This window comes from Oenanthe melanoleuca, chromosome 3 (assembly GCF_029582105.1).
Source record: "Oenanthe melanoleuca isolate GR-GAL-2019-014 chromosome 3, OMel1.0, whole genome shotgun sequence".
NCBI classification, from domain to species: Eukaryota; Metazoa; Chordata; class Aves; order Passeriformes; family Muscicapidae; genus Oenanthe; species Oenanthe melanoleuca.
Genome location: NC_079336.1, coordinates 43,579,265 through 43,603,667, shown reverse-complemented (window position 1 = coordinate 43,603,667; position 24,403 = coordinate 43,579,265). Strand labels below are relative to the sequence as shown.

The window sequence follows — 24,403 nt, the reverse complement described above, 5'->3', positions numbered from 1 at the left end:
CTTTTCTTCTTCATTTTGACTAGCTTGCACCATTTGGTTAAACATATGAGCCATTAGTCTTCTCCTTAGTATTTATTTGGTTATCAGTTACCTGTTTGGAATTGTTCTAAAATATGTGGTAGAAGTATTATTTCAATGTATCTTTGCTAGGGGTAATCTTTGGTCAGTTGAATGCCCTTTAAGCTATGTTGTAAGCAAATATTGTGTAGGTTTCTGACATAACTGTGAATGTGTTAAGTGCTGGACTGCCTCTATACAAATTGGCTTTGGAGACTCTAATCTTGGTTGAAAGAAAACATATCTCTAGATTTTACCCTTTTTTAGCATATTATATTAATGCATTGTTTTTAAATGTGAATCATTTTGTCTTACTGTGGTTATACAGGTTGAGAAATGGTGCAGAAATAAGAAACAGAGCAATTGAGTACAGTAAATTTGCATTAATTATCCACCTTCTTTTGTAGATATTTGGGCAATTGGCTGCATATTTGCTGAACTATTGACTTCAGAACCTATATTTCACTGTCGCCAGGAGGACATCAAAACAAGTAATCCTTTTCATCACGATCAGCTAGACCGCATTTTCAGTGTAATGGGATTTCCTGCAGGTAATTTATTTTCATTAAAGCAGCAGACATAACGCTAGTGAGTTGTTTGTTGGGTTTTTTCCTAAAGGAAATTACTAGTTGTTTGTATAGGTACGAAGAAACTGTCAGTTTGATGGATCTGGAAATGCTGACAACTAAAGAACAATAGCACTGGCCAACAAACGCAAAATCAAACAACTTTTGTAGTTATTTTCTACCTGAGATTACTTTACCTACACATTCAGAATTGTAAATGCTTTTTCTTTTTTCTGCACTACTGAAGATAAAGACTGGGAAGACATAAGGAAGATGCCAGAATATCCAACTCTTCAGAAAGATTTTAGAAGAACAACGTAAGTAATGATAATGTAACAACAGTTCACTGGGTGCAGTGGAGGCAGAAATCAGCTCCTACACTCTGACTTTTTGGGGAGGGAATTCGAAGTATTTGGGTTCTAACACGTGGCAGCTGTCCTCTTTGAATTAGCTGGTTTACATGAATGATGTTCTTTCCCTCAGCTGCTTGTTAAGAACATCAACTGATTGGCCTCCTAATTTCTCTAGGAGGGGTTGTTATAAGTGTAATTTAATCTATGGCAAGCACAGACAAATGAGCTTCCTTAACTCATTTCATATTACATATTCGAGATAATGTTGTTCATTTTGTGTGAGAAAGAATAGGGAAGCACTAGTATTTTCGACAAGTGAGTATGTGGAGGCAGCAAGATATTGGACAGGAATTTCTATTGAAGGTAACATGTTCAATAGGTTGTGATTCAAAACCTGTCCAGGATCTGAGGTTTTTCCACTTTCACTGTTTCCTGATGCTTTGGCTAAATTAGCTAAGTGGTAATAATAGATCAGAGCTGGTAAGGAGTCACATGGACTCCTTAAAGTAAGGTAGGGGACATGGATTTGGGAGTTTTGGATTCTGTTTCCAGCTCTGACATGGATTCATTACACTGTCTTTACACAAGGTATGAAGCTTATCTGTGCATGAAGCTTCTTTCTTTTGAAAATGGCTATAGATAACCTCTGGAGCTAAAAATTAAAGACAAGGCACAGGTCATAGGTATTTAGGGCAATTTTGAGCTTGGGAGCTATAAGGTCTGTATGGTTTTTCTGGAGGTTGGTGAGACAGAATGATAATGTAACTGCTCTGCCAGGTTCTAATCAGAAACTGTTGAGCAGTTAGTGATGAACTGCTAAACGCTTTCTGTGGCAGTTGCTTTAGAAGAGTAAACTATAATCTTCAAGTTGTGTCTCTATCATTGTCCTTATCAACAGCTTATCCATATACTATAAAAGTTGCCTGTTTCATGGAGATAATCTTTACACAGTTGATAGCACTCCTACTGGTGAAAAGCACACTTCCTGTGTGCAACTGCTAGATAAATAGCTGACGTGTCTTCTGATAGCAGTTCTTTTTACGATTTACTTACTGAGGGTTGGGAGATGTTTCTATCACTTGATAGAGTTCCATGTTTTTAATGCACCATTATTTCAGACATGTCTTTCTTTAACTGTATTTTTCAGATATGCCAATAGTAGCCTCATAAAATACATGGAGAAACACAAAGTCAAGCCTGACAGCAAAGTTTTTCTTTTGGTAGGTGCAACTTGAAAATTGCTGTGATGACAGGAATGAAATTGCATTTCTAAGGGTAATATCTGTGTCTGTTTTCCTATCTCATTCTAATGAACACCAGTGTTAAAGACAGCTATTTATCACTAACTGGCCATTTTTAAATGTGTTTTCTTCATACACAAATTGCTTCAACTGCTGGTATTGAAGATCTGAGAGTCTTCTCTAATTAAGATCTGCAAGACACTTGTATATCCAGCCTTACCTTTAGGTCTGCTGTGCAAATAAGAGAGTGAGTATAATATGTGTTTTGATTCTGTGTGGCTTCAGAGAGCTAAAGAGCCCCCAAAAGCTCAAAGAAAGGAAAGAGGAAAGGAGAAGTTTATTTTCTGTAGTAATTTGGTTTTCTTTTTCTTCCTTTTGACAGTAGTCCACCACTGTTCTGGGGATGATTCCAAACAAAATCCCTAAACATATATTTTCTGGTTGCCTAGTTGAGTCATCCATTGTAGGCCAACACAGGGTTGCTCTGTCTAATATAGCATCATTTCTGGATGTCTCTGTGATGACTTAGCGCTGTCTAAATTTAGCAATGAAGTTCAAAGTGATTTTGCTAATGCTGTGTACAGGGAGCTCTGTAACGAGGCTCTTAGTCCAGCTTGACTTTCAGTGGTCTGTTTTCAGTTACAAATTCAGCATAGCAGTCATCTCTCTATGTCCTGGCAAAGATTTGCTATTTGACTCATTAGTGGCTTCTGGATGATGACACAAATAGCTGTGAAAACAGAATAGGTTGGTCCCAAGTGGGTGGAAGGGAAGGATTTCCATAAGAAGAGTGAGACTTGAAGAAAAATGAATTAAAATTTCTTAAACTCAACTTACTGGGCACACATTGGAATCACCTGGAGGGCAAGTCTAACTGAAAAGATGACAATTGTAAGAGACATCATTAGTGTTACCACATGAATTTCCATGTTTTCTACCAAAAGTGGAAGCCACCAGAAAGCCTGCTTGCTGTCAGTTATATTGCTAATTCTCCAAGGCTGAACGCTGAGTTGAGAGTCGTCTTGGGTGGGTAGGCTGCTTTTCCCAGGGGAAATATTAACCAGATCCCTGAAAAGCCATAAAAGCCCCAAAACTACTACACTTTGCCTTTTTTTCTGAACATCGTGAGGAAGACTTAATTCCGTAAGGAAGGTGGTTTGTTAGATTTTTCTCAGAGTTCAGGGCTTGAATAAGGGTGGTTTAATGATCAACCACAGAGACAGAGGCTGATCTCAAGTAGTCTCCCAAAGCTCTGAATAGGAATGCCCAGGAGTATGGACTACTGTCCTGATATCTCATTGCTGTACATTGGAGGTACATGTATTGTGAAGCAGACTCCCTGAAAGTCCTTGTTCATATGCAAGGTAGTAATTTTTGTAAGATGACCTCCATCTTGCAGGGTGACCTCTGAAGACATCTGCTTTGTAGCAGTCATTGATTGAGACTGTGCTAATGAGTACAGGAAGTGTGGTACGTGGGGAACAGATGGCATCAAGTAGATCAGTGCAGGATAGCAAGTGACTCTTGACAAAGAGAATGACATTATGCCATTCTGCTGATTGACATTGAATTATCATGTCTACATGAAGGGCAGAATGTTTTCCATTCAGGAAGAGGCATCTGTTCTTGCTGTCCTGGAAAAGTTATAAGCATAGTATTCATAGCTGTCATGTCAGGCCAGTGGAGCCTGAGAGCTTGAGACCTGCTAGGAAGTATGAGATTTTGATGAAATCTAGTCTCATTGGTTTCTTATAATGTCTTAGCAGCTGCTGCCTTGAAAACAAATTGTCTCCAGACATTTTTTAATTTCTCAAAGAAGTCAGTTCACAGTAGCATCATGGATAGGCAGGTTATCTTGCTGGCAGTGATATTGTGTGTGATATTACCTGGAATGGGTTAGCTGATTGTATCCTCAGGAGTGAAGCAGGACTGCTAAGGGAAGGAGTCCAGGGGACACAGGCTGATGCCCTTTGTTCTTCTGTCAACAATGACATCTGGTACCAAAGATCAGGAGTGGCCTTGTACAGAGTATGTATTTTTTTTGTCCCTGCAAGTCACTGTGGAGGAACTGAGAAATTTGCATAACCTGTAATGGTGCCAGAAGCTGCTCTAGCTGACATCGAGTTTTCATGTAGGGATAGGTGATCTGAAGTAAAGTACCAAACTATTGTCTGTATTGTATTGTGTGAGGTCACTATGTAGAGAGCCAACATATCATTAGAAGTTCATTCTGTGAAGATGCACAGAAAATGTAGGGTTATGAGTTATATCACCACACAAAAATGCAGAAATAAGTGCCCATTCAAGCCCCCCAGGTTTGAATGCAGGAATAAAGTGCAGGAATATCTTGAGCTGTATCTCTAGGCAAGCAGCAGAAATCCATTTAGGACTTAGTTGAAGATGAAAAGATGGGTGGAGTGACTGCCCAAATGGCTCTGTTTTGCTGTGAGTCAGTTGAGGTCCATGGCCCATAAAGTATGTGAATAAGAAGAGTTGGGAAGGAAATGGCAAAAGTACAGAGTTTTGAGACCTTATCTATCAAGTAGGGTTAACTAGAATTGTTGAGAAAGACGATTCCTTGTATTTCCTTTCTTGAGGAGGGTGAGTGCTTTTACTGGGGCTATTTGCTGTAGCATATATCTAGAATTTAGAATTGTTTCTCAGGTTTTTAATTTGTTAGAACAAAAAGCCCCAAATACCCTTGCCAAAATCACATTCTTTTGTTGAATATCCAGGCAGCTTTTGTTGGAGACCTGAAAGAGAGTTTGAGCTAAGATGTCCTTTACAGAAGGAAATTTATTTTCACTGCTGGCATGAATTAAGAGAGGATTGTGTGAGAGTAGGATACTGTAGAATGTAATTTGAGAACCCAAATTTCCTACTGTAAGTTTATCAGAATGTGATAAGCAGGTAACTATTTTAACTGGTGTGATATGCCTATAATTCCTGTTTTATACTACTAAGATATTGTAATCTTCATCTATAGCCTACTGCAATCAAAAGCATCCTAGCTAATAAATTCATGCTTGGTTTCCTCCAAGCAGGGAAGAAAGGTTCTAGGAAGGGTCTGCTCCTTCTCATTTCGGTACCAATTAAAGGGGGTTTGGGAAGGGCATGAGTAACAGAGTGCTCTGATTCTGGAATGTTGCCAGTGCAAGAAATTAAGATTTATTGTTTCTGTTCTTGAAGTAATATGGAGAGTCCTGGTTGTGTTCAGTCCATTCTGATAGTTTCTTCCTTTTGCCAGCAGTGCAGAACTGTATAAAAGCTATATATGTACCACACAAAAAGCTATTATTTAGAAATTATGTTCTATGAACCTGTAATAGCTGAATTTAGCATTTCTTTAGTGCACTGATTCAGCCTTAGCACGTAATACTGCCCAATACACTTAATTGTTTATTACATGAGAAGTACTTCACAACCACAGTATTTTGATGGATGTGCATGCTAGTTCTTGGGAACTTCACTGAACAAGCAATGCTAACTTGGGCTTGTCTGGACAAGCCAGAAATAATTTAGCAATCCACAATCCAAGACATACAAGTCATAGTTTGAAAAATGATAGTTTGATAAGCTTTTTTTTTTTCTATTTTTAATGTTATGCTTTGCAGCTTCAGAAGCTTCTTACTATGGACCCTACGAAGAGAATTACCTCAGAGCAGGCTTTGCAGGACCCCTACTTTCAAGAGGATCCTCTGCCTACATCAGAGTATGTATTCCCTCTTCTGTGCACATCTGGGGTGACTTCTTTCTGCTACATGCTAGTCCTTGAAATTACATGACAGCTGAAAAATTCCCAGATACCTACCCTTGTCCACAAGAAGTAGCAGCTCAACCATGCTCAGTAGAAACTACAAGTGTAGTACAGAAGTGTATGTATCTACTGGTGCCTCACCAGTATTTATTACTACTACCAATACTACTCACCCTGAACTGAGTGGTCATGAAAAATAATCCAGTACCACAGTAGTGTTGTAATTCTTAACATGCTGCCAAAGCCAGAGTGACAATATTACTGCAGCATTTAGAGAATCAATCTCTGCCCTCTTCTGTTCTGCCTTACACAGTGTCACAGAGCCCTGTTCTCCATTGCCTGGCTGATTGTACCTCTCCTTAGGAGTGGGACAGTTCTCTGACCTCCCATGCTCTCTTTCACAGGATCCAGTATGAGAAAAGTGAAAACATAAATGGCTGCCTGAAATGCCAAACCCCTTGTTCAGAAAACTTGAGAGTACAAAATATCTCTGTATATTTTGTTGTCATGAGAGGTTCAAGTGACATTCAGTTCCAGCTGGCAGACTTTGTCACTTTCTCTTCCCAGTTTTCGGAAGTGTAGTGGTGCACAGCATTATAATCTGTGTCAACTTGATGCAGGTAGATTTATACCTTTGCTTTTGTTGTTTTCTCAACAAGCAGGCAACAGCAAAAGGAGGGAACAGTCACTGAAATGCAAAAGGAGTCTAGTTGAGACTAGCTGGGTCCTTTAAATTTCTTTTTCTGTTTGAAAAAATCAAACACTCCATAGCAACAATATTAGGAACTGTTAGCACTCTTTTAAAAACCATGTCATGTTGATTGTATTCTGAATGTTGGCACAGAAATCTAAGAAACTGATACTGGTCAAGATCTACCAATAATTTTCTGCTTAGTGTTTATCTGATGCTATCCTGTGGAGAACTGTAGCTCCCTATGGATTAAAGGATAACATTATGATAAGGTCTCTGCCATAAACATTAAAGAATGTTCCAAATTCCATTGGTCAGATGAATTTAAAAGTGATCTTTTTTTTTTTTCCTAAACAAGACTGAGAAGCTTAGTGAAAGTAACTCTGCTGTTGTGATTGGCAAATATATGAAGCTTGTTGTAAGCCAAGACATGCTCATAAGACACTAATACTCTTTGGATCAGTCCCTTTATTCAGTAAGCCATGCATGTTCCAACTGGGTGTTGTGGAACCTCTGACACTGTATTTGTTCATTTTACCATCTGGATCAACAAGTGGTCGTTCTGGCATTTGCACATGTTCAACCATGCCATGATTTCTAAATGACAGCCTTGTGCCAACAGCAAAGAGATCTGATTACAGTCAGCACCTATCTTGGGTGCTCACACTGCTACTCACTTGTGGAGACAGGATTTGTCAAATACAAGAAATGAAGTTGTATTATATGCAGTTTGTTTTAACATAGCATTAAGTAAATGTATGCCATGTGTACATATTTGTGGAGTGTTTACTTTTTGCTGTGTTTCAGTGTGTTTGCTGGCTGTCAGATTCCATATCCGAAAAGAGAATTCCTCAATGAAGATGAACCTGAAGAGAAAGGGGATAAGGTATAATAAACTCCTTGTTTGGTTGGATTTTTTTACTTTCAAATATACAATAAGAAAGCATCATGGTGCCAAATGAAAACTAATGAAACATGAAGAGTTAACCAAAAACGTATTTCCAAGGCAAAGCTCTCTTAAAACTGCTTCTCAGACAGTGGAAAAGTATCAGATGCCTTGGGGTATCTCAGGTGGTATCAGCAGCACAGTTTGCCCTGACCTGTGGGGAATGAGCTGGATGGGCTGTTCTGTCAGCTGTAGCCTGCTCTCAGCTGCTGTCATTCCAAGACGACCTTGCTACCTCCTCCAGCATTGCACGATGAAAATACATTGTGAGCACATGAAAAGAATGGCATTTTCATTGTATGACTGGCATCCATCCAGCCATTTGAATGTAGATGGCTGTCGGGGTCTCAAATAAATAGTGGCAGCCTGCTTCTGGCACTACATCAGAACATTTCATCCATCTGCACACAGTTTCCTGATCATGTTTTAAAGGCCCTCAGACAAAGGAGTAATAAGGAATCTGAACTCTTCTGGTAGCAACAATCTGCTCTGAATATTCTCTATTCCATAGCCCCATAGACAGAAGCGAGAACTTGTTTGTGTGCATAATAAATTTTGGTGTGTTTGCAACAGAATCTGATCTGCTTGGTGAATGTAGCTCAGCTGTGCTGTGTGACCACAGCTATTGTCCTGTGATGCTGTGTGAAGGCCAGACAATGGTGCTACAGTGTAGGAAACAGCATGTTATTTTCACTGACCAGGGTACAGTGAGGCACCAACAGTGATGTATAGCTAACAAAACACGAAGAGAACAGTCTTGAACTGGAGTTATCTGAGGATTATGTGAGAAGGGCTGTTGTCTTTTGGAGAAACTGTTTGACTACATGAATCTTCTGTTTTCAATTTTCTGCGTAGCATGACAAACTAGCTGAGTTTAAACCTATATTTTAGCGAGCAGATTTTGTTTTCAGAACTGATATTGCAGATTCTTCTTTACTGAGAACAAGTGGTAGTATCCATGATTTTTGTGTCCAGTTAGTTTTTTCCAAAGGCGGAAACAGACCCCTGAGTAAAAATAAAATTAAATTCATGACACTGATTTGATTGTAATTTAATTGCTAGTTTTGCTTTGTGAGTTCCTCTTACAGCTTCAAAAAGCAAGAAGAAACCTTATGAAGTAAAATTACTCTGGCTTTTTTACATTTAAGTCAGAGTACTTGAAATAGCTGTCTTTTCCTTGGGAATGTTGCAGGGACGATGACAATGGCATGTTTGTATTTGAAACAGCCAAAATATAAGTGGTCTTCAGGATTGTTGTGGACAGTCAAGTATTTATGCACACTCCAAATTAAACTTTTTCTTAGACCATTTAGGCAGCACAAGTCACACATTACTCATTGAATGTGTTCCCACAGTGCGGAAAATATGGAGGTAAAGGCTATTCTGAAAGTTGAATCTCTGCCATGTTTTGTTGCTGTATGATGTTATTGTAAATGAAAGGTTTTATTTTTTTTTTAAGACTTGTTTGTTTTTAAACTGTAAAAATCTTTATAATCATTTGGAAACCTGGAGAAGTTCTCTTATTTATTTGGAAATTGCATCTGAATGAAATAATATTTAGCATAAGCATCCATTCTTCCAAATGGTTAATTGTTAGCAAGACTAAAATGAGAGTTTGTGAAACAAAGTGAAAGTTGTTTTTTTTTTGTTTTTGTTTTCTCATTTAAATTCTCTTAGGCAAGTTTCTGCTAGGTTTGTTTCTAGGTAGGACTGAAATTTCATTTTGCTAATTTTTGCCTGAGAGGTGACATGGCAATGGGTTGTTAACTGTAGGCCTTTCATGAGCTTAGTCATTCAGGAACTGCCATGAACCAGACTGGCCTGAGGACAAGGTTTTTGCTGGCAAAAGCCATTTTTGTGCAGTAAGGTGGTGTAGCCAGGCCCCAGCTGGAGACTGACAGAGCAGGTCTCATCTCTAGCCAGGCAGTAGCAGTTCCACACAAGAACAAACTCAGGCTAGTCAACTAAATTTTGTGCTAAAATCGGAAGCACAAAACCTGGGACCTACAATAAGCTCTTGTCTTTGATTGTGAGAGTCCTTCAATTTTTGTTTACACATAAAAAAATTTGAAGTTTTTCAGCTCACACAGTAGTACCTTACTTGTGTCCAAACACTCATATGAAAACACAAACTTCAGAATTCTAACTCAAATAGTACTTTAGTTGTTGGTGGTTTTTTTGTGTAAGTGAAGCTGAAACCATTATTAAAAATAAATTGCTTCTTAATAGTTTTTTTTACAAGCTAGTTTGATTAACTTTTTAAATTATTGAAGTTTAAATCTTCCAGGAAATAGAATCTGACTGAGATGAGATTTGAGGACTACGTGCAGGAGGATACATTATGGGTTTTGCTAAATGTAAAACGGAATTGCAAGCCACCTCTTAAGTCCTGAAGATGCAAGTCTTCTTTGTACTCTTAAATGAATACATCACTGCAAATTTTGTTGGAATGTATGTTGGGAGACCATTGTGATGAATGGCATAGATACAGATCTTTTATGTCATTTACCTGAGGTAACTAAAAGCCTCTTGGTAAAGGGGGTCATCAAGAATTTTCTGCTAGTGACAACTGGTTGTCATAATTTCTGAGAAACTACTGAACAAAGGTTTTAATTAAAAGGCTGCCATACTAAAGCTTTGGTCATTATATAAGCAGATATTCTAGAGGGGAAAAAAAACAACCCTATCCTGGAATGTTCCTTACAGTATACTAGGTGAAGGATAGAAAAGTTTTTTTAATTCAATCTGTGTCAGTTGAAGGTTTTTTCCATAATGAGCAAGTGAAATATCTCACATTTGGAGTGCAACTGCATTTCTTTGCAGTTCTCTTAGATGGTTTAGTGCTGGGCTGGAGGAACCATTGCTGGTGTTTGAAAGCAGATGAATGTGTTGTCTTTCCCAGAACTGTAACCAACAGAGTTGCACTCTGTTAATTTTCGGACCTTCCCTCCATTTTTTCAAATATTCCTTTTAGTCTTTAGCCCTCTGAAGCCAGAAGAGCTCTCAATGTCTTTTGCTCTTGTGTTCTTCTTAACTTTTTCTTTCCCTTCTGTGTCACTTTTCTGTTTATTTTCCTGCTAGGAAACAGTGTCATCTTAATTATCTGGTTTCTCTTCCTTTGCTAGTCTTCTCCTTCCTTTGCCAGATTCTTCTTTCAGCTGTTTCCTCCTCTTTTGTCTTCATCATCTCTGGTCTATTTTCACTTTTCTGCTACTTCAAGAAGATTTTTTTGTCCATGTATGTTGTGTACCATGCTGGGCCCTATTCCTGGTACAGCACTCTTTGCAAGGTGCTTAAAAACACAGGAAACCAAAATAGTAATGAAACCTGTTTCTGATTTTGGCACAGAATTTCCTCGCAACCAGGAAGACATGATATAATTCTTTTGGTCTCAATTTGCTTACCCTTTGGCAGTAATGCTGTCAGCCTTCTTCAGGGGTGTCCTGGTTTGAAGGAGAGGTGTCTGCTAAGAAAGGCAGGAGCCTCTCTTTGAAATGGAGAATGTAAACCCCCTCCCTCCAAACTATTATAATTTTGAAATTAAGGGCCTTTCAGGCAAAGATATGGGAAATAGGAATAACAGTTCTTTACTAAGAAAATTAAAATAGAAAATACAGTATTACAAAGAGCAAACCCAAAAAAAACTCAAACCACTGACAGAGTCAGAATACAACCTGACACCCCATCAGTCAAGGTGTTGGCTACAGTCCTCCTGCAGTAGCAGATGAGGTTCAGTTGAAGCAGTACTCCTGTAGAAGGGTGCAATTTTCCTCCAAAGGTCCAGAGATGATGTGGAAAGGTCCAGTTTTCCTCTGGAATCCAGTGGGAAAAGGATGCTTTGGTGTTCCACATCTCAGTTTTTTATCTAGGTAGGAAAGGCTTGGTTCCTCCCCCTGGCTGGAGCATCTCCCAACGGGATGATGTAATTTTATCAGTCATACAGTGGGACTCAATGGCCCATTAACAGACAGTATTTTCCTGGAGGAAGGATGGGTTGTGGAAAAGATAAAGATGACTGCCCCACCTGGTTTCAACAGATGGTGATAGAATACATACTTTTGGTCACATCCTCTACTGCAACCCAAGACAAGGTGAAAAGTGCAAGTTTGAAAAGTGGTTTTGATTCTGTGTGAAAAAGGCTTAGAACAACTTACTGTGGTTCCCCATGTCTGCCACTGAGCATAATGACATTGTGGGTGCTTTGATTTGCTTCATTGGGTGTACTGCTTTATAAAGGGTTCCTTTTATCCTCTCCGAGCACCTGGGTAGCTGTAGGAGGTACTACATTGTCTTTGCAGTTTAAGTCCAGTTTGTTTCATTACAAAAGCAGAACGCCACAAGTGGGACACCCTACAAGGTGTGCAGGTGTGTCCTGAGGGTGAGCTCCTCCCAGTACCCAGCCTTGCTGTGTTTTGCCCTCGGTGACGGCGGGGCTGGCAGCACAGGAGCTCAGCAGCCCCCTCAGCGCAGGTGACCGTGTTGTGTCCTCCTCCCGCAGAACCAGCAGCAGCAGAACCAGCATCAGCAGCAGGCAGCCCCGCAGCAGCAGGCGCAGGCCGCGCCGCAGCAGCCGCAGCCGCAGCAGCAGAGCAGCAGCCAGACCAACGGGACGGCGGCGGGCGCCGGGGCGGCCGCAGGGGCCGCGGCCGCGGGGCTGCAGCACAGCCAGGACTCCGGCCTCAACCAGGTGCCTCCCAACAAGAAACCACGCATAGGGCCTTCAGGCGCTAACTCAGGCGGGCCTGTCATGCCTTCAGATTATCAGGTACCTCGGCACATTTTGCTGCTTCTCATACTGTAGGGCCAAGGGACAAAATGTCGTTTCCCCCTTCCCAGCCGCAAGAACAGATGGCGTTTTAATGAATGTTTGATGTAACCCGAGGCATGCTGAGGTTTTGTTCTGTGATTAGCAGTTTTCAATAGAATACCAGTTTGAGTTTTATCTACTGCACCCTGTAAAGTGTTGAGGACAGTCCACTCCAGGAAAACACTTAATCTAAAGTGCTTAATTTGCTTAATTTTATATTTTAGAGTAATCTTGCTGAAGCCAGTGGATGTAATGTGACATTGCATCAAGTTTGAGATACTCGAGTCTTGGAAATATTAAATCCCGTGTGAGGAGCAGATGTGAGACAATCCTGAGAAGGAGAAGAAAAGTTAGAACTAGGCCGTCCCATTTCATTCCTCCTATTGTCAAATGTATGAAATGGCTCTGTAATTTATTCTGATAGCTTTCTAAGTCCACTTCTAATGTTAAAGAAAAAAAAAAAGCACGCAAGCACAGGAATTAAGATTTGGTTCATCTGTTTGATTCATGCCAGAGTAGGCAGAAAGACATGCATTTTTTTTAACATGACCAAAGTAGAAGAGATTTCATGTTTTCCAGTACAGCAGCTTTCATAAGGAAAAGCACTATTGCTGAATAATTTTTGAATTTGCACACTTGTCTTTGCTTCCTAGAATTATATTTTCCACCAAAAAAGTGACTTGCATTAAATACAGAAAGCATTGAACTTACCAGGATCTTCAGCACTTCTAAGTTTATACTTCTGGATCATTAATTAGTTGAAATAAGAATTTTTAAAACTTAGATATATAGGGTATATTTTAAATTATGCTAGGGATTCTGTCTGCTCCTAGCCTCCAAGAGGATCCCACCTTGGAGAATGGTCTTTTTGGGCTGCTTTTAAGTTAAAATAAGTATGTTTTAAGGCACCAGCTCTAAAGTTGCCTTGACTTAGCCCTCCAGACCTTCTCCACAGACAATTGATAGCTCAGTGCCAGACATATTTCTCCCATTTTTGCTTGACTCCTTCAGTTACAAATGGTCATAAAGGCATTGCGGGCAATTTAAGGGGAAAGACAGCTAGGTTTTTTTTTTTTTGAAAAGTTCCAGACAGGCTTGAGATCAGTACATCTGTCTGACTACATAGTATTTATGGCTGGTCTGGTTTGGTCTATACTTTGAGGACTGGTGTGCTGCATTTGATGAAATCCATTATAGAATTCTTATCCGGTTCTCTGAATTGTTGGCAAACTTCCCCTTACAAGTTGCTAGCAGTCTAAATATTCTTTTTTTTTTTTTTTTTTTTTTTTTTTCTTTTCTGATTTTTTGCCTTCTATGACGCTTTCCTTTTAAACTTTAACAGCACAGGCATCAAAATCACGATCTGTATGTTTCTTCTACGTCATTTGCTAAATTGTATGGTCTGATTATCCATTTTTACACTTGTGTTTGGCTATCTGCCTTTAACTTCTAGCTGACTGTCTTCTGTTCCAGAAAGGAATGTCTGCAATTTGTCCAAGTCTAACTTTGTTAAAAACGAATTCTCATATGTGGAACAAAAATAAGCGTGGGCAAGTTAATGCATACTTGTAGTCTTAAGGCATTGATTTTACTCTGTTTTATCTTATTTAGAAGTAGATAGATTTCCTTTGCTTTGAGTTTCATTTAGCTTGTGGTCTGAAGTTTCTGTTGAAGGTTTTTGGTCATTCACAAGCCTCAATATGTGTTGCTTCCACAAATGACAGTGCAAACTGTGTTGAATTTTACTGAGCCTTTCTTATGTGACCTTGGGTATTTTGCTTAGCATGGTGAGCTGCTGCTTTTCATCCAGAAAGAGCTCCTATAAAGTCATAGAATTTGTCACAATTCTTTTTCTTTTCCATTAGAAATTTTATTATTTAATCCTAATGGACAATTTTTCATTTAGATAAGTTGAGTAGCTCTTGAGTCATGGTTGTCTTTTTCTCAGAAAAGAATAAAACTTTTAGTATTGCCTATCTTGAGAAGGGTGTTTGTAGCCTTAGTATTAATAGCATTTGCATTAATAGCATTTACAATAACGATAGATGTAAGTTTACAAAGCAGATTAATTTTGAAAGAGAATCTTGTCTCTTGTGTGTTTTTTCTTCGGAAAATGGGTGTGTACCTGCTGTATTTTAGGTGACTCCAAGGGTTCTTGTGTATTTTGTGTGCTGTGTTAAAGCTGATTGCAGATCAGAATGATGACTTGTTTTAGGGTACCCTAAATAGTAGCACTGTTCAATCAGCTTCCCCAACAATGATGTTTTAATGAGCACCAGAGAGGCTTAAAATTTCCTGAGCTGTGTGGTTCTAACAGGCTGGACTTGTTATGATCATTCCTTTGATCCCTTTCTTTTTTCCTGCAGCACTCCAGCTCACGCCTGAGTTACCAAAGCAACATTCAGGGATCTTCTCAGTCCCAGAGTACAATGGGCTATTCCACATCGTCTCAGCAGAGCTCTCAGTATCACCAATCTCATCAGTCTCACAGGTACTGAGGGGCCTGACAGGCTGCACTCAGAAAGGAATGGACTAGAAGCCAGAAGACTCCAGCAATATGAAGTTCATAACGATGAGAAGACCAAAAATACAAACTATGATGCAGAATTAGAATTCATGATGATAAAAGGAAAACTTCACTGACTGAAGACTTCCCCCATCCGTGCCCCATCCCTTTATTGCCATAAAGGAGATTCTTGTGAAGTTTTCCTTCCTCCCTGCCCTTGCATGTGCTCCATTGTGGTTACTCTAATGAACCCTTCTGATCTGAACCCAGCACTTAACTTCTTTAACCTTTGGAATTTTGAAGGATTCCTGGTGCACCTTCCTTATGCTGTAGTGATTGCCATAAATCTGTCTTTTCAATCTCTTTGATGGGATTTTAAAGTTTTAAAATCTTGAACTCCCAGGCTTTCAAGCTTGTATATAGTTAGTTTTATACTAGGCAAACCAGTTTAGCTATACAGGTATATTGCACCTTTTTAAAGCACTATGTTATTTTCACAGGATATTACTGTTTTGCTCATGGATGTCAAGAACAGCAAAATTTTACTGTTCCAGAGTATTTTACTATTCTGTTTTTATTAGTCTAGTTTTCAGGCAAAGTATTAAAAATAAAAAGTTTTAAAAATTAATAAAATGAAAAAAGAAAAAGGAAAAAAGAAAAAAACCCACCCAAGTCTCTGCAGTGACAGATATGCTTCATGCTACTGGACTGAATGCCAAACAGAAGATTACTGATATTTCTTAGCTCATTCACATTGAATTCTTGAAATCACAGTGATCATGCTCTGACTAGTTTTAAATTAAGCATTACTTTAAATGAAACTAGAACAGTCACATAAACAGGAGCTGTTTTCAGAATCTGTTGAAACAGAAGAATGGAATGTCTTCCTAGGCTGGACACCAAAATAGTCAGGAAAATGTATTTACTGCCCTCAAGTCTCTGTAGGAATGTGGATGACGGGCTTTTTCTGTATTTCTGCTAAGTAGCTTATTAATGTGTGTGAGAGTTCTATAAATTTAGCTTTCTTTCACATTCTTGAGTCAGTTCTCAAAATTTAAAGGTGACAGAAATACTAAGACTTGCAAAAGCAAATGCATTTAATCATTTTATATTAGAATTTATAATTAAGAGAAATTATTGTGCAGTTTGAAAAGCATGTTGAAAATTGTTCCTTTTTCTTGTTTATAATGCATATTCTGCGTCCCTCACATTGCTGTGATTAACCAGATTAGTTACACCAGATGCGCTTGATTGCACTGAAATGTTTCTTTTTCCCTAAAGCAAACATGTTTTGATTGTGCCTAAGGGACTGTAAGTGGATGGGTAGCTGGCAGAAAATCCCCAGTAATTAAGCAAGAGTTCAGAAGCATAATCAGAGGATTATTGTCCAACTTCTGGAACCACAGTTATTCAGAGAGACACAACATGTAATTTGGGACAGCTTCGTTTTTGCTTCAGCCTTCAGAATTAAGGCTGACTTCTGTGGCAGAAAATCTAGAGGAATGCATTTAGAAAGCTACTGGCAATGTAATGTCAGAGCTTCTACAGCTGGTGTCCAGAGAAGAGGCCAAGTGAGAGGACTTCAGGTGTAAATGGTCAGTGGTCAGGTTTTTATACTGCAGAGTGGTCTCTTCTGTACTGTGCCCACACAAAAAAAATGGTGTACCCCTACACGTTCACACTGAAGTTGTGATGAGATGTAGCAATATGAGTAGATCTGTTTGCTCTGAGGAGAATTCTTTTTGTCACAGCTAGTCACATACATGGTTCTACTGGATTTGATCTCCCATCTTTAGTGCCCCCTTCCTCCTCAAGCTCGTGCTGTTTTCCTAATTTTTGTGAGTAGTTGGCTTGCTTTGGCCATACCGACTAACATCATGTGATTTTTCACAACACCCAGCTGCTCTGGAAAAGCAGCTAAAATCTACTTTTGTCATCAAATGGATTAGAAGATGGTGAAAAACTAAAGGAAGCAACTGAAAGGAAAAAAATAATTTCTGGGGAAGAATAATCTCCCAAAGGATGCTTTCAGTGTATAACCCTTGAAATGCTACGTTTTAGACGTACTGTAGTACTCTGTTTGAAAGAATAGGTTTTAATTGTTCCTTTATTTCATTGTCTCTGGGGTGACATTCTTTCTCTGTCTCCCCCCTTACTGATGCTAGGATGAGGTACTTTTGATCAAATGGATATTTGGCCAATGCCATTAAGTAACAATTCTTTTATACTTCTGCAATTTGAATGTCACATTTCTGGAAATTAACTTATGGCAGAGTGATTTTTGTTCCCTCCTGTTCTTTCCATCCTTATGTTCTTTCAAAATTATTTTGTCTTTCCTACTACAGTTATCTAACTTTTCTTTTCCCTGCTGTGACCTGCAGCTGATCATCAAAATTCATACAAGGTCAGGAGGTGGCGGGGAACCATTGGTTAATTAAGGTGGGCTCTTGTGCCAATAAGGCAAAATCATGGTGTAGGTTAATCTGTATGTAGGGTGTGAAACTTCACAGCAATGTAAGGTGCTTTAATTGAGTGAGCTTCCAGCTTCTAGAGTGACTGCCACAACCTCTCTAAGGTGCACTTGCATTTCTTGCCTTGGTAGATGACGACATGCCATTCCTCTCTCTAGCTTTTGTGTGCACAGGTGAAGCCAAGCTGACTTCCTCTGTTCCTTCAACTTCACAACCAGGAGGAGAGCGAATAAAGGCAACAGCGCTGGCTGCAAAATGTTGGCTCTGCACACTCTTAGTTCCTTCTTGGGGGTGAAATAATTCACCTTTTCTTGGGAGCTTGATGCATGCTGCCAGGGTGGGTGGCAGTCATAGTGGATGAAGCCTTGCTGCCTAGGATTTATCCCATGAGGTAAAAACTCTCCGCTTTCAGAAGTGAATTGTGCAGTTTGTCGTGGGAAACCAGGACCATGTCATTTTTATGAGTTTTTATTTGCCTGTGCAGTTTCTTTATTGCTCAGCTGTGTCTCTGCCCATAACCTGTAGACCCTCAGCAAAGTGTTTCACATCTGCACTGAGAGGCACAGAGCTGTCTTCTCTATCCTGGGGGAGAGCAGGCTGCTGATTACAGCTTTTCACATCGTGGCTTAGAGGAAACAAATGTGGGGAATTAATGGGATGAGCAGCCTGGTCTGCACTGGTGAATTTTATGTAGCACAAACTGCACAATGAAGGAAAAATATAGGGAAAGCTGCGACTCCTGCACTGTATCTGTGACACTGTATCTGGGGAGGGGGAGGGAAGCGCATTCGTAGCGGGAGGGGTGGCGGGAAGCTAGAAGTGTTCAAATATGTATGATATTTTATATAAGCATAATAAGCTTAGTTCCCCTTCATAATCTTCAGGAATGGTACTTTAACACCATTAAGCAAAGAGTTGTTTTAGGATTAAATAAATGTATTGTACATAAGGCCATACGTAATCTTCTAAAAATGTCGCCAGACAGGAGCGATGTGTATTACGATATGAAAAAAGTCCTTAATGCACTGTTATCTCCTAAATATTTAGTAGTAAATTAATGCTATTTAATTTTTTTAAAAATTTGTCTTGTGTAGACACTAAAAAGTATTACACAAAATCTGGACAGAATATGTCCTTTTTAACAGCAATTTAAAGAACTTTTTATATATGTAAGGTAGGAACTTTTCAAATTGTTCTAGTTGTATATCCCATGTTTACTATTTGTGGAAGTGTGCCTGTCTCTACTCAGTTATTTTTTTTTCCTAATAATTTCATGCACGCATCTTTCATTTTTGTAGTTTCCATTAGAAATGACTGTGTATGCGCCTGGTGCTGCCACAAAACTTTGACGCTCTAGATCTGTGGTGGCCGCGTTCAGCAGTGCCCGTGCCAATGGGCTACCAAAACCACGAGGCAAAATACTTGTTTCTCATTCTAGAGTTGAGAGTTTACTGCTTTTAAGTTGTCCTGATGTCACTCTTGAAATGACTGTTAAAACTAAGCTATGAGTTCAATTGCATTTATTTTATATTCTTGGTTGTAATGAAATGGAATTGACTTTGCTTCAGTGTGAATTTTTTTAATAAAATAATATACATTTGTAATAATAATAAAAAGCTCAAATCAAATGAGTGTGGAGGAAAGTTTTTGTAAACATCAACTTTGGGCTACCAGTAGGGAAAATACAACCCACAAAATTGCAGCTGTAATTATATTCAGGATGTTTATGATATCATACACCACACAAAACAAAGCTTGCAAAACCTCAGAGTTGAAATGACAGCTTTTAAAATGCCCACAAGGATATTCATGGCTATGTGTCTATCAAAATAGAATGAAGCCTTATGGAAAGCAGGATTGATGGAGATTTTGCTCTCTGCTTGTAAGTGTGCTGGTGTGCCGCACCAATGGCACTTGTTGAGATTCATTATTACTTGCATGACAATCCTGTAGATGCATCTTATGAAAACAAAGTTGGTTTACTCTGTTCTAGAAGTAAGTGTCTTCCTGCTTTCTTCTCTTGCTGGACCTTGGAGCATTTCAAGTATTTCAGGCTCAACATGGAAAGTATGAGCTAGAGCATATTGGTGTGTTTTCAAAGTGGGATTTTTTGTGCTTTGCTAGTCTGTGTGTTTCTGTTCTGTCCAACTTATGATGGATGGATGGATGGATAACTTCTTCCAAAAATCCCACTTGTCTTCTCCATAACAGTTGCATGGGTAAGAACGTTGCATGGGTTGGGATTTATTTGCACTGCCCATTGCCTTTGTTTTTCAATGTGCCTTTTACACAAGGGTGGGAAGAGGAGTGGCCTTCTGACAAAAAGCTTAGTCTGCATCTCTGACAGCTCAAGACAGCACATCTATCTGTTTTTCATACCTGGTCATGTAGTTTACAGTCTAATCCAGCCTGATCTTGCTGATATGAATTATGGTGTCCCTTTTTTGTCCTTGATAGCTAAACAACTTTGATTTCACAGCCACTGAGAAAGTTGCAGAGTGGGTTGTTTATTAGTCTTTTGCTTTGACTTGTTGCTTCTTGCTTTGTGTTATTGCCCTGGCTCTGACATCTCTGTTGCATTAGTTGTAAAGCTTCTCTCTTCACTTCCTCGTGACTGCCAAAGCCTGCTGTTACATCATCCCTCTTACTGAAATCAATAAGTTATGTAAGTTATCTCTTGGTCTGATTGTCCCACCATGTCAGCCTCTGTGCCCTTCATTTTTAGACTTCTAAATAAACATTTTTAGGCTCTGTTTCCAATTGCCCCATTGTTCCTGAAGAGGTGTTGCATAAATATCTGAAAAATTCCCTCCTAGGTGTCTTCTGCATCCCTTAATAAAACCCCTTGGCTTTGATGTATACAGAAGTTTAGTATTTTATGCTATTGGTGTGCAAGGAGTCATATCTGTTGTTTTAGTGAAAACTGTTCCAGTGTTCACTTTTGCATCCATTCATCCCCTCCTTGTACGCCCCTTGCAAGCTCCCTGTGACAGAGGCATTCATTTTGTTCTGATGCAGTAGCTTCATGACTGGGGCTTGCAGCACCTTAGAATATGAATAAAACACCATGTAGTATCGTGGTGTTTTACTGCTGGACAATACACAGAGGTGTCACTTTCCATGTGCTATTTCAACACAAGAAGCATCTTGTTAGTACCAAATACCAATTTCATCCGGTTGATCACATAACCTGAGCAAGCATTGTTCCAGTGGCCAGCAAAGCCTGTAATGTTTATTTAACAGGTAGGTTATGCTTTTTTACTTTCCAGGGAGCTTCATGTTCTTGTTTATGATCACATAAAAACAGAAGCTTTGGCTGATTTTGGTGGTTTTATAGTAATTTAGAAAATTATTACTGCATAATTACTACAATGATTTTATTCATTTGCAGGAAATATTTATTAGAAAAACAGTTGTTGAGGTAGATTAAAATCACCAACAAGGTTGTGAAAGATGTGCGTACAGTCATAGCTGAGCTGCTGAAATTGCTGGGGGAGTACCTCAGCTGTTATGTAACAGATTACCAAGTTAATCCAGAGTAGGTAGATTATTATTAGTTATTAATTATATTATGTATATTATAGTGTGATAATTAATAATAGTAATTATTGTTACTATTATTATTATTATTGCAAGTCTGAAAGTAATACCAACCTACCTAATATTTTTTATTTAATGTACTTGCCTTGGAATACAATCAATTTTTCCAGCTTGGTGTATCAGCATACTGGTATGTGTATTGAAGGGTCTATTCCAATCCCTTTCTATGATTATTTTGTGTGTTCTTTGAAGCATTATGAAGAGGACAGGCAGCCTGAGAGTATTTAACTTCTGCATGTGCATTGCATGCACAGAACATGTGGCTGAACCAAGTATTTAGCAATACATTCTCTTAGCTAAAATGTCTTACTATGTTGTTCAGTAAGAAGTTGTTTGAATAAAGCTGATATATGAAATCATTACAGAAAGGATACCTGTGCACCAGTCTATTTACAGAATGGATTTTTGCTTTACTTGCACTGTCAGTAAACGTGGTAAATAAATTAGTAAAGAAAAATCTGAATTGTTTTTAAAATATTAATTAAAAAAAACTAGTTATTTGCTACTGAATCTTGGATATGATGTGATAGCCAACAATAATACATTTTAAGCCATCTCCATCCCACAAGACATCATGTCTCAAATATCAAAAAACCTGATACATGAAGCACTGAAGAAAGGAGTTCTTCCTACCTATCAGCAGCAGACAAAATTTTAATTACAGAACAAATATGCCAAGTGATGTATGGCTCTGGCATCCTTACTATGGCCTGCATGTAAGCCTACACTGGTAAGATTCTTCCCTGTATCCACAAGTAGGAATTCCGTGGGATGTTTTGGAGGGAAAAGAAGGAGTGGAAATCTGCAGCCTTTTGATTTTATAAAAAAGTTTTAATGCTATCAACTTTAGGTGCCTGAAGTTCTCCAGATTATAATGAAATTCTAAATACTTTGAAGTATGTAATTTTAAACATTTGTGTAAGATGTTTTCTACCCTTGTCTGGGCAATGTGGCACAGCCCTGCTCTGAAAAGATAACCTCAACTCTGCATGCGTGACCTGGTCAGGGGCATAGTTGTCAATACAGAGGCTTGCAGACAATTTACACCATTGGATGCTGAACTTTGACCTGTAAGCTCAGGTCACACTGGTCTGTGGAAAAGCAACCAGCTTTTACAGAAAACACACTTCCTTGGCTGAAAGGTGAGCCAGAGAACTGCAAAATTAAAGTCTTAAAGTCTTACGCAAAAGGCTCCGTGGCCCCCCAGTTTGACAGACAGTATTACGAGATGATTGTAAATTACCAGATCGTATAATTGCTGCTAGGCTATGCAGTTCTGAAACATCTATTGTTCTGAAACGTCTTGCCATTATCTAGCGTGATGTGGAATGAGTAATTTGTGGAAGTGTAATTATGATTTTTGGTTTTCAACCTTTTGTAATTGTATGGCTTGTTTTTGCAGGGTTACAGACACTGCAGTGTGGACAGCGACAGTGACAGCAGACAGTTCCCAGTAGTTTGGTTTTGGCAGTAAAATTCAGAACATTAACTTGCTAAGAAGAGGAACCAAAGGCTTCTCCCTTGCTGGTGTCAATCCTTCCACTGCAGCAGAGGAGATTCAAGGAGGCAGATCATACCGTGACATTGTGCAATAACTGCAGTTCTTGGGAAACACTTGCTTTTGAAAGAGAAATATTTATAAGTGCAGCATCACAACTGTAGATAGTATACCCAGCAAAGTTGATGTGAGTTAGTCACCTTTATGAAATTCCCTGCACGTAGCAAGCAGACTGACTTGGTCATGTCAATAACTTTACAGACTTTGGTCTTGCCCACCCATAAATGTAAGAAAATCTGTATAGTTTGTGGTTTCAGAATACTTCCCCTGGTAATAATGGCGCTCTTCTTTAACCATCTGAAAGTTTTCTTGTAGCTTGCAGTATCCCACAAGCATAGAAATAAATCCCTGCTTGTTTAAGAAACAATGAGGACGTCTACTAACACACCCTGCTGTTATGTCCCAGTGGGGATTATCAGAGTAGCTTCTACATCATGCTGCTGCTAGATGAAAGCTGGAAGTCCCCTGTGACTTTGAAACAGTTGGTTTGGGAAAGCAGGAAGGAAGCAGTTTGCTCTTCTCATGCAGAGCAACGTTAGAGGTGTTCGAAGTGCATTTGGGTCATCTGGGGTCGTGACATGTATCATATTTGAACAGTGGCCGTACACTTCCAACTCCAAGAACCCAATCTTGCACGGTAGCATTTACAAATATTGTCTGTGGGGATGTGCTCAACTGTGACTTGCTAACGTAAATTTTATAAAATACTTGTCAGTGGATCGTGTGCTGGAGGATATAAAGGAATAATCTGCCAGCTCTATCAGAACCAGGCATATTCTCTTCCCACCTAACGTGCCAAGCTCATAAATCAGTCGCGGTGCGTCATGCTTTTATTAATACACAGTGGTTGTTCTATTCCAAGGCTGCGTTATCGCTGCTGCTTCTCGTGCATCAGAGATGTGGTAATCCGTCTGTATTCTGCCTAGCTCCACTGGGATGTTTCGTGTATGGCTGTGGGGACCAGCAATGCCCTGGCCTTGACTCTGGGTAGCCTATACATTACCTTGAAAATGAGCTCAAAAGAGCACCACAGCAGCATTCAGTCCTGTCCTTGTGCAGGCTGAAATTCCAGTACGTGCCACATGGCATGCTTATGGAGGGGACACAGAAAGAGAGTGGGAGTTACTTATCCTTCGATGAGATTAAGGATGGTTTCTGGATATGCTACATGTGAATATGAAAAATGAAAACAAAACGCACTTTTGCTTTGGTATTTCAGGCTCTTACCCAACAGGTGAGTTCCAGGAGTATGAACATTTATTGGGATATGTCCTAAGTTTGTTTAGGCCAGTGTGATTAATAGACATTCATAGTTTCGATCACTTCTTAAACCAAAAAACCTAAGAAAGTTTCCTCTGCCTTGCTGCTCTCACACACATATCCAAATGTGGAGCTAAGGACTAACTGGTTTCCCAAAAATGCCCTGGGAAAACAGGATACTCTGTGTAGCCAGCCTAGCTATGCACCCTAAATATAACAGTGCTGAGCATTCAGGGAGCAGGGTTCAGGTTTACCCCACGTACCATGGCCTGGGATGTTCAGGCCAGATGTCCCCACGTGTAACGCGATCGCTTCCTTGGGTGCTGGCCCAGCTGCCAGCCCTGCAGCTGCTGGCTGGGAGCGCAGTTACCTGACCCAGGCCCACCTTCTGCCAGGGAAGGTGCTGTGGCACGGGCAGCTCTCAGCCCCTGCACACACCTGATGTGCAGCTTTGCTCCTGCTGATGGATGTGAGCTGTTGGGCAGTCCCGCTGGGAGGCTCTGGGGTGGGCGCAGAGGTGGCAGCAGTGGTGGATGCGAGGGGCCGTGGATGCAACGTGCCACCGTGGAGCAGCTCCGGAGCAGGGCCCT

General features: G+C 39.6%; 1 protein-coding gene across 2 annotated transcripts in view; it reads left to right on the top strand.

The window, feature by feature from the left end:
- The window catches only part of CDK19 (cyclin dependent kinase 19), a 121,208-nt gene extending 102,185 nt beyond the window's left edge, over positions 1–19,023 (top strand). For both annotated transcript variants that reach the window (XM_056487836.1, XM_056487837.1), the window contains 7 exons: positions 465–608; positions 871–940; positions 2,124–2,196; positions 5,832–5,929; positions 7,473–7,551; positions 12,110–12,376; positions 14,785–19,023. In XM_056487836.1, coding sequence (XP_056343811.1) covers positions 465–608; positions 871–940; positions 2,124–2,196; positions 5,832–5,929; positions 7,473–7,551; positions 12,110–12,376; positions 14,785–14,916 — 863 coding nt within the window. In that variant the 3' untranslated portion in view covers positions 14,917–19,023. The remainder of the gene's footprint in view (positions 1–464; positions 609–870; positions 941–2,123; positions 2,197–5,831; positions 5,930–7,472; positions 7,552–12,109; positions 12,377–14,784) is intronic.
- Positions 19,024–24,403: the final 5,380 nt, after the last annotated feature.